Source organism: Eucalyptus grandis, chromosome 8, assembly GCF_016545825.1.
Source record: "Eucalyptus grandis isolate ANBG69807.140 chromosome 8, ASM1654582v1, whole genome shotgun sequence".
In the NCBI taxonomy this organism is placed as follows: Eukaryota; Viridiplantae; Streptophyta; class Magnoliopsida; order Myrtales; family Myrtaceae; genus Eucalyptus; species Eucalyptus grandis.
This window is the reverse complement of record NC_052619.1, coordinates 65993294-66004226: the sequence shown is the minus strand read 5'-3', so window position 1 is coordinate 66004226 and position 10933 is coordinate 65993294. Positions and strand designations below refer to the sequence as shown.

General features: G+C 42.6%; 2 protein-coding genes across 2 annotated transcripts; both read right to left on the bottom strand.

Moving 5' to 3' along the window:
• Window positions 1-838: 838 nt before the first annotated feature.
• LOC104415657 (photosynthetic NDH subunit of lumenal location 5, chloroplastic) lies at window positions 839-5413 on the bottom strand. Its single transcript, XM_010026984.3, has 7 exons — window positions 5200-5413; window positions 4872-5087; window positions 4391-4541; window positions 4185-4273; window positions 3051-3105; window positions 2617-2702; window positions 839-1273 (listed from the first exon to the last, which is right to left on the bottom strand). The coding sequence occupies exons 1-7, from the start codon at window positions 5221-5223 to the stop codon at window positions 1121-1123; spliced, it is 774 nt and encodes a 257-aa protein (XP_010025286.2). The 5' UTR covers window positions 5224-5413; the 3' UTR covers window positions 839-1120.
• A 674-nt stretch (window positions 5414-6087) lies between these two features.
• On the bottom strand, window positions 6088-7443 carry LOC104417739. The gene has a single exon (XM_010028961.2). It carries the CDS (start codon window positions 7441-7443, stop codon window positions 6088-6090), a length of 1356 nt encoding a protein of 451 aa, XP_010027263.2.
• Window positions 7444-10933: the final 3490 nt, after the last annotated feature.

Genomic DNA, 10933 nt, shown 5'->3' with positions numbered 1-10933 from the left:
ATTGGCGCCAATTCACCCCAAGACAAAAGTCACAAAACCAAGAGTGGTGGGATCTTCTTGGTAAGAGTCACGTGGGGAGGAGGATCTTGTCCGAATCCACCTCGGTGCACACTTCGAGACGTGGAGATGAAATGGATCTTCGCCTTGACCTTATCATCTTATCATATCATAGATATGCCTGAAATTGCATATTCCCAACACAGAGAAGAACGTAAAACAAAAGGAGAAGAAATTAACAGAAGAATTGAGGTTGGGCTCGGAATGACTGGTCATGTAGGATGGCCTTTTTTCTTTTTGGCCTATCAGAGAAAGTGGCCGAAACCCATTTTTTGTTTGTACGCGGAGGGATTTCGTTAGTTACCATTTTCACTTTGTTTTGTTCATCACCATGAAATCTCGATCGACTTCACATTACCGACGTACAGAAGTCCAATTACGACGTGTGATTATTTAGTGAGATGATGTTATAAGCCCATCAAGCCGCTTCCAGCAGATAAGGAGCATAAAGCCACGAAATGAAAATGATAGACAAGTCAATGCTTCTCTCCTATGCGATCGGGTCGTTTATCTCGATGGAAAACGCCCTCTGATTTATGGCTGCAATCCAAGCTGAATCAGAGACTCGTACTCAGTTGTTTTCGCAGCCAAGCGCAAGCACTGCTCTTCGTCGTGAAAATCAGGGATAATGGCCTGGAATATTCCCACGGCAAGGTTGCACGCTTCGGCTCTGTTGCCCAATTATCGTCACTCTTATCATCCCAAGCAGAATCAAATCACAAATCCACGTTAGAGCTCGGTGAAGGATCCGACACCATTGGGTAGCTAGGACAAAGGGAAATTCAAGCAAATCGCAGGCGTCTAATGGTATTCATATCATCCATTCCTCAAAAGGGGTCCTGCCCTAAAGAAGAGACTCAGGAGCAGTCATTCTGTGCTTCCAATTTAAGGAAAATTCCGTCGGTACACTACAATAGTTGAGCGTTACCAATCGCGACCTGGCTCTTCCCAAAGTTTGCTCTCTCAACAAAACAGAGAAATTAACAAAGAAGAAAATTCGAGGGAGAGCATGACTCAGATTTTAGCCAGAACTAACTTGCAGAACCCAACCAATCAAGGCATATCACACCACGGGAAGTTCACCGCAGTCAGAGACGACCACTCTTTTCCTGGGACGGTCTCCTCGGTCTGTTTCTTGTGACTCAATGAGCCTGACAATGTCCATGCCTTCCAGCACTTGCCCAAACACAACATGCCTCTGGTCCAGCCACGGTGTCTGTCATTAAACAAGATGAATCATTGACATGGCTGAAAAAAAATGAGAAGGAGAAATTGAAGCACCAATGAGATTTTTATATATAGGAGAGGTCACTAGGGTACCCAAACAATTAGTAGATCACTAATAGGTGACAAATTTGCAATAAGAAGTTGCCTCTCAGCTACCATCACCCCTAATTGCAAACAATTAGTAGATCACTAATAGGTGACAAATTTGCAATAAGAAGTTGCCTCTCAGCTACCATCACCCCTAATTGCAATTTTCCACTCAAACGGGGTAACAAAGAACTTGGCTTAAAGTCTGGCTCAGTCAAGGTGGGGATGTTTTCCACAGCCACGTTAGACTGATCTAATTCTCCAAGAAATTATAGATTTGGTAGTGCAAATTCCTTAGAACTTCCCATGAGGGAGTCCTGAAATAGAAATGACACAGCAGGAATGGTGGAAGGCCTATGGAAAGAAGTGGGATCCCATCCCCACTCCAAAACCTGCGAACTGTGGGTTTTACTCACCCCGTTTGGGGTGGTGTGGGTTTTGTTGGGGCAGGTCTTAATACCATCCCTCAAATTGAGAGGTTTTCTACTTTTGGTTTAAGCGATGGCTATTCAGATCAAAAGCAGAAGCAAACTGGTTTCACAAACTTTATTCCACAAGAATTGTTTGGGCAAACAATTAGCCAAAATTTTTATTAGATGCGATATTATTGATCAACAAAGTGCCATCCCCAAAGCATAACATATACACGATTCCAATCAAGGATTTGTGGTAACTGCCAGGAATATGAAGAATTAAGTGAAAATGGTCTAAGTTGGCCAGGCTATTAGGGACATAAGACATCAGTCATCTCTCTCTCTCTCTCTCTCTCACATAACATATACACGAATCTGATCAAGGATTTGAGGTAACTACTTAGAAGGAATATGAATAATTAAGTGACAATGGTCTAAGTTGGCCAGGCTTTTAGAAGACATCAGTCATCGCCGCCACCCCCCTTTTTTTTCTCTTCTCTTCTCCTATAAAATGTAATTTAAAGCATCTAATAACATTTTACTTCTCAGACACCAAGCTCTCCTACCGTAAATGAGATCCTAACCAAATTTCAAGGTTCAAAAGTTGAGCCGGGCAAGAATATGCTTCTTTACGGAACTTCTGCACTAGCTCTTTTTTCCAAACACACTCCTGCCCCCACAATCCAAATAAACATAGATAACTATGAAAAATTGAGGAAACCTTCCAAAACGGTATCCTTATTCTCAGCGCTGGAAAAACACAACTTTTCTAGTGACATGATGAATTATCAGCAACGTCTTATGAGTAGAAGAAATATAAAATTAAGATTACCTTCACAGTGCAGATAAAGAACTGGCTACCATTGGTGTTGGGCCCTGCATTTGCCATGCTGACCACCCCAGGTCCGACATGAGACACTGCAATGAATTCCATTACTCCTAATAAGCGGGATCTTGACGTGCGTGACATTCAATAGCAGAATAACTATATTTTCAAATTTGGCTAGAAAATGAAGGACAGCACTCAGAAGAAGTGAGTTCAACTTAGGAATTGCCGCCGCCACATGCTTTCTACGTATGAAAATTAAATATGAGAAATCCGTATTGACAACAGCCACTATAGTTAGAATGAATATGAGATGCATTAAAGCATTAAATCAGATATCTTATGATCATAGTCCTTTATAAAGAAAGTAACCATATATTGGTTTTTCTAAGACATGCCCTTGTCCTCTCATAAGTTCAGCATAAGAGAAATAGTCTTACACTTAAAGTTTTCATCTTTAAAAGTACGACCATATATGCTTTTACCCCCTGTTCCCTGCAATAGAGACAAATGTCAGACTAATTCAGAATCATTTAAAATATCATCGTTGAGGCCACTCTTAAGGGAAACAGAATGCCAATAAATTCTCACTTTAGACAGATTAAGCATTGGAGAGAGTTCCTTTAAATTGTTAATACTCTCAAACCAATATTACCCAACAAGAATCAGCACAAGTTACAACACACACTAAGTTAAATGGTTCTATGTGCATGTATAGCATGCCTTATAAAAAAAATCATACAGTTCCAAAAGAATCTCAGCTGTTCAAGGAAAAAAATGCAGCAACTCACAGATATTAGCTACAAAGTCACTGAGAATTGCCACATTTTCAGAAAGGTTGCCCCTAGCGTTCAACATAAATGCTAACAAATACCAGACAAAACCTAAAAATGGAACAAAAAGGACAAATATACATAATGGTTAGAAATGGCTGCGATACTTGACTTAATTTATGATCTGAGACTAAGGGATGAAAACCATCAAAACAGGCACCCCCAGAAGGCTCATGATAAAAATGCTGGTATTATGATGCATTGCAAGTCTGTACCAAAACTTCTCTCACATCATGAGTCAAGATCATCACATATTCTTCAACTTGAAGTAGTGTTCTCATTAATTCAAAGAACTGGCTTCACAACTTACTACAAGAAATACTCTGTCTCATCACCTTTAATGTCTTTAACAGCCTATAGATTCCCCAATCTAACGCTGCTTTGGTTTTCTCTTTTTCTGCTTTTAGTTATTTGCTCTATTAGGTGCGGAAGAGCTCTGAACTGCCTACGAGTTATCTTACAAAAAGACTTCATTTGTTTTGACTTATTGTCAACAAGTATGACAAAGCCATCCACATCATCCATCACCCACATGGCCACAGTGAGACCAGGCCTTGACATTACCCAGTTCTATTGACTAATTTCACTCCCATCTAAGGAAAGAATGGGTGCAAAGAGTCTTAACAACTATTATGGCATGACATGACTTTCAATCAGAACAGGTAAACACGGCAACCATCAACAGGAAAACAGGCCAAAGTTACTAGAACGTAAATTTGAGGACACCGATGAAGTACCCACATTTCCTTTGTCAAAGTCACCTCCCTGAATCATAAAATCTTTGATGACACGGTGGACCGTTGAACCTTTGTATCCAAAGCCCTTCTCTCCTGAAGAAAACAAAGAACGATCGGATAATCATCTATTTGGAAACAGCCTCCAATTCACACAATGCGAAACTCGACACATGCTGATAAAGCTAGTTCCACAGTAGAGAATAAGAGAACCTGTGCATAAAGCGCGGAAATTCTCTGCTGTTTGCGGGACATCGTCGCCGTATAATCCAATCACAATTCTTCCGACTAGTTTCCCAACAGGGTTACCGATGCTAATGTCAAGGTAGACTTTGTTGGTGACTTTCGACTGAGCAGCCGCAGCCTGAAATCCCAGCAGACACCAACACACATACATAAGAAATACAACCAACAGCGTATGCAGTTAGATTATGCAGACGCCAATTAGTTTCAGGGAATAATAGTCCTCAATCCACTGCACAGAACAACACTGCACGCTCCCGGAAAGATCGTCCACTGCTTATCGGGATACATTGCTCTGACTTCGATTTTGACAACAATTTAGGCCTCATTACCACAACAACGACGACAGCGACAACTAATTCAACTCAACTGTCAATCCACTTCCTTCTCGTCCCTATGCTGCGAAAAGGCACAAAGAATTAAGAGAACGCGGAAGACCGCATAGGTATACCTCGGCACTTGCTCGAACCGAGCACGGACGGGATTTCCTCTGAGGAGAAGAGCTGAGGGGAATCGGGCGCAGAGAACCGGAGAAAGAGCTCGAGGACGACGCCGACAAGCCGGCCTTCAACGGAGGCGGCCGGACGCTGGCGGCGACGTTGCAGGAGGGGCGGAACCTTCTAATCTCCGAGCCGTTCCTCGGGCTGGAAAGCGACCCGACATTGGACTGCACAGCGACAAAATGCAAATGGCGAATTAACAGGAGAAATCAGCGCTCCAATCTGAAAAGCATCGGCGGGACACTACGAAATAGTGGATAGGGAAACGAGGGGATTTACCAGAGCTGTGAAAGAAGCCGCCATGGAAGACGAAGATATTTTTCCTTCTGCCGAGGGAGGCTTTAAGGTTTTTGAGCGCCTGTCGGTATTAATATGTAAGAAATTAGGTAGGCGAAGGGGCTGGGTGGGTGCGCGGAGAAACGACGACTTCCAGATACTTCCAGATCGTCAAGGAAGTCGCTACTCCTTTCGAATTTCATGCGTTTTGACCCCCCTTAAGTTTTACAATTTGAAATTATGCAAAGACCAAAATCGAATTTTGGAATCGAAATTCAATGAATTGTTAAAAGTCACGTTAGGAAATAACCTTTTTTTTGGGGGGGGGAGGTCGTACGGGCAAAAGCGGCCACCACGCCTCTGGATTTTTGGATGCTTTTTCCAAGGCAAAAAGAAAAAAGGCTGCTCCACCTAGAAGATGCAAGAATTACGAGATCTTATTTTTATCAACGAAAAAGGGATTTCCGACTTAAAGCTAAAAAATGAGTTGCTTTCTTTTTCTGTCATTTGCTTCTATGATCCGTACTGAGTTGCTTTCAGGTCTGCTACACGCACGAACGACAAGAGCATACCCGCCGCATCGACTAGATTCAAGCAATGCCTTCTCGAATTGTCCGCCCCCATAAAGCAAAGCTTGATAGATGGGCCTGAATTGGGATTTGATGTTTGTTTGGGTTGCAGTGCAACATTAGGTTCGTGAAACAAGATCAAAAATACAGAAGCCCAGAAACAACTGAAACCAATTCCGGCCCATGCGAAAGAAGAAAAGGGTAAAAATATACAGAAAAGATAGAAAGAACGCTGCAACTTTTATATGTCCCGTACATCGATTCTTTAGCAACTTCCAGACGACATCAGGGTCGCATCGCCGCCGCCGTCGCCGTCGCCGTCTCATCTCTTTCCGCATTTCTTCGGGTCCGGCGACGTGGCCGAGCAGTCCGTCGCGTCGCCGCCCCGGCCGGCGGCCTGCCTCCTCTTCTTCCTCCTCAGCTTCTCGCACACGAAGGCCCTCTCCAGCTGCCCCACCCTCTGCGACAGCGAGCTCAGCAACCGTGTCTGCCGCTCGTTCCTCTCGAAGAGTTCCGCCATCAGCCGCATCATCTTCTCGTTGTCCTCCACCATCTTCTCCAGCAGCTCCTTGCTCCACCTGTTGCCCTTTCCCTCGCTCCCGCAGCGGCCTCCTCCGCTGTCTTCGTCTTCGTCGGGCTTCTGCGACTCCACCGCGGTGGCGTCTTCTTTTGGCGACGCGTTCTCGTCAATTCCCCCGATCGGACTCTGAGAATTGGCGGAGGAATCGGCCGAGCTTTCCGTTCCGGCGGCCGCGGCATCTTCCTCTTGCTCGCACGTCGATTGAACAGTGTAATTGTCCGCTGTGATCTCATCTTCGTTCGCGTGCGTCTTAATCTCTGGCTCGCCTGCTTCTGTATCTACTTCGTCGGCCGCCGGCTGTTCCATCGCCGCATCAGCTTCAACAGAAAGCTCCCCCTCCGGCATCGCCGCCACGTCAGCCTCTGGCGCCGCACTCACCTCATGCTCCGCTGGAGTCTCCTCTGCTTGGTAACTCTCGCTACCTGCATCCACCGAGTGCTCCGCATCCGCCATTTTCGGTTCACTTTCTCCTCCTAATCGCGCCGTGACGGCCTCGGTTGTGCTCGACGGAGGCACGACACCAGAGCTAGGATCGTCGGCCTCAACAGACTCTCTCTCCGCCGCATCGCCACCTTCGACAGCATCTGCCTCCTTCGCAGGATCGCCGCCGTCGGGTCCCCCGTCCCGCCCGGCGACGATCGCGTCCACCCTCTCCTGCAGCGCGATCGCTCTCCTGATCACCGCCTTCCTGCACTCCCTCACCCCGGCATCAACGCCCGGCACCGAGTCCAGCCTAAGCAGCAGGCTCATCAGCGTCTCGCTCACCTTCAGCCTCTCCCTCTCGTCCCGCCGCATCAGCTCCGCCGCCTCCGGGGTCGCGATCCTCCGCTCCACCTCGTCGACCTCCCTCCTCACCGCCGCGATCCTCCGCACGCTCCTCCGCACGAGGAACCCCCGGAACGCGCTCTGGATCCGGCGCGCCGACTCGGACCGGCGCCGCTCCGATCCGACGAAGTGGACGGGGATCGAGACCACCTTCGGGGCCGCGGGGCGGCGGATCGGGGCGGGGGCTGCGGCGGTCGGCGGGGAGTAGTGGCGAGGCCGGGGCTGGGGCTGGGGCGGCGAGCTCCAGCGGCTCCTGAAGAACGGGCTGTCCATCGTCAGCTTGCTGCGTTGAAATCTGTTTCTTCTCGTGCTTTTGCGAGTTCTGGTTGAGTTCTGTGGTGGCGAAGGGTGCAGGGTGAGAAGATTTTAAAAGGGGGGTTGAGATTCGAGAAGTTCCAGAAGTTTCAGGAGGAAGAAGTATCTGGACGCGTGTAGATTCTTCCGTTTCATTTCTTCGGCTCAATAAATAAATGAATGAGCGGAATGAAAGATTTATTATTATTATTATTATTATTATTATTATTATTATTATTATATTGCTTCCGGTTGGTACTTCCAAGGGGATAAACATTAACGGTACGTTTAGTAACATTTTTAGTTTGAAAAATAATTTCTTTTAAAAAAATTCTTTATTTTTATTTTTAAAATAATTTATAAGTAAAAAAACGTGTTTGATAATTATACAAATTTATATTATCAAAATAGAGAAAAAAAAAACAAGGATGCAATTAATACGATTCAAATGTATAATTTTTTTAAACTTTTTTTCTTTTTTTCTTCTTTTTCATTGCCACCGTCACCGCACAAAGAAAATATTTTATTGCGAATGAACAAGATATTAAAAAATCGTCCATATGTAAAACCATAATTATTGATACGGGTTCTTTCCACATAAAAAGGGAATCTTTTGTTACAATAGAAGCAGAAGTGATGTAGATTATTCAAGAATCGAAGTCGATTTGCTTTATAAAAAGAAGATAATAATGAACTTCTATGAAACAGTTTCACTCTCATTGGGATCAAGTCTTTTTTTGTAGTTGGGTTATTATCGAAAACCTCAAATTGATGTACTTATATGAAATACATCACAGAGTTACAAAGATCATAAATTGATATATCACGTTATTTTCACCCAAAAAATTATTTCGAATTTTTTTTATGGTAAATATGGTACAAATATACTGCATTTTAAGACTATCAATCCCACGAATTATCCAACACTAACCAAATTGGGAAGCGGGTTCTATGTAAAGATATTTCCTTCTTTCTTGAGTATGCTTAGAAAAGTGTGCGCTTTGAAATATAGATATGCACATATATATGTTTATATGTTTATACTATATATTTTTATTTTATTTTTCTGAGTTTGTCTTCAAGGTTATTATTATTCGTTTCCGTCAACGTCCCCTCCATCATCGCACACCTTTCACCAGGTGTTTTCTTTCTTCGGGCACGATCAAACCCTCCTAAAATCGAGATCAAACCTCAGGCGATTTGATGGGGGAAGCTTGTGATTCTTGGTCAAAGCTCCCTTCCGCCGATCATGCCCTTTGCACTCGATGACGGTGGGGGCGTCGACATTTTTTTTCGAGAAACTTTTGAAAACCCACGTACGACATAAACTTATAAGATAACGGCGCATCTTTATCTAAAGTACGAATATGGAATTTGAGGTTCTCAAGATGGGTAACTCGCGTGTACGTATCACATGCCTAATTTATAATTAAATCTGTCTTGTCCTACACTTTACAGCCAATTACTGAATTTCTTAAAATGAGATAATTCCCTAAATGTCAGATTATCTTATGAACCTGTCGTGGATTCGACATTTAAATCATATTTTTCTCATTCTATTAAAAAAATTAACTTGATTTTCTATAATAAATAAAAAAACACCCAGATCGCATGTTTCTGTCCTCCTCAATTTCTCTGGCCTTTTCTCAAGTTTTTCCTAGTAGTTTTTTACCAACGTTTGAGGCGGCCTTTTATCAATTCGAAGCTAATTGCGAAAATTATGCAAGCATGGAAAGGATGTCTACCGCCGCCTTTGCTTTTGAGGGAATAAAAGTTAATATTCATCCGATTTAAAGTCTATTCATAAATTAGATAGATCATCACGACATTTAATATTTTGAGCATTCGAATATCTTTTAAGTGCCACTAGTTCCGCCACTAAGAAAACGATACAAGCTTTGGGAGACAAGAATGCGTGCAATGACATCTCCAAAAATGTAAAAGCCAAATTACCTTCTCCCATAAGTATTAAGAATCATAGCTTTCACACTAAGTATTGAGAATCATAGCTTTATGGGATGACAATAAGAAGGTGATTACGCGTTTCGTATGTACGAAACTCAAGTTTTGACCATGTCATGATTTTGATCTAATCAGGCGAGCACAAAATAGCAGCGCACGGCAAAGCAAAGGCTGCAAAAGAAATTCTCTTGCAAACTTAGTCGCCACAAACCATCAAAGAAATTCTCTCCCCCCCTGATTGGATTACTAATCCCTCGAGGCCTCTTTGGAATATTCTTTGTTCGGAAAGTATTGTGTCTTGTTTTGGAACCGTTTGACTTGACTAAATGTACGTTTGATAACTATTCTATTTCCGAAAATAATTTCTAATTATAAATTATTCTTTTTTATTATGATATTGGAAACAATTTCTAAGTATTGTAAAGCGTTTGATAACCCTCTAAAATTTATATCCCCATAATAAAATTGCGTTTAGCACCGTTCTTAAAATTTCTACTCCTAATCATTTTCTTTTAATTTTTTAATAATTTTATCACTTTTTCCTTTTTTATTTTATTTTTCTTCTTTTCTTTTATTTCCCTTCTTCTTCAAGCTCCAGTCGGTGACCTCACCGAAGCGTTGTTGGCTGATGAGGTTGAGCCCTGCCAACAGCTAAGTAAGCTTGGCTGAGTCTTGACCAGCCAAGCGAGGCTTGCCAGTGGTCGAGGGAGGTCCGAGCAAGGTTTGCCTGGCTATCAACGAGCCTTCAGCGAGCTCGCCAAACCTCGCCCTAGCTTGGTGAGCCTCTGGCAACCAATGGCGTTGGACGGCAGCGGCGATAGCAGCGATGATGGAAGAAGAGAAAAGGAAGAAAAACAAGAAGAAAAGGAAAGAAAAAATTCGGTTAGCTTGATTTTGGAATTATTCTCGGTAACAAAAAATCAACTTTTTTTTACTTCTCGATTCTACTCCAAATTTATTTCTAAGAACAAAAAATTTACTAAACAGATTTTTATTTTGAATCTACTCATAAAAATAAAAGAACAAAATCAAACACTATTTAGTCGGTTGTCAAACGCACTCTAAATGATATATTTTGGGCCAAAAAAAAGCTGCAAAAGATGGGCTTTGCTCTTGTGGGCAACGTGAATAAAAATCTCACTAGTGCCCACTATTCGAGACAAAGGACATGATCGTTTGGCAAAAAATGAATAATTTAAAAAATATCTTTATAAATTCAATTGCTTGTATCTTCTATAAAAATGAATTAATAAAAAATAATTTCAATTTTGGAAATGTTTAGAATAGACCGTTGTTGATGTTAAAAACAATTTCGATTGACTAATTATTTCAAGTTATACATGTGATCGCCTTTTGGAAAATATTTTTCAAATCATTCATTTTTTCTGAAACAAATAGATCCAAAGGTTATCTTACAGTTAAATGGTTATTCAGCCTGCTCTTTGAATCTAAGGACCTTATAAGATTCAAGAGGTGATCGAATGTGTCGTAAGCAGCGGCCAACAAA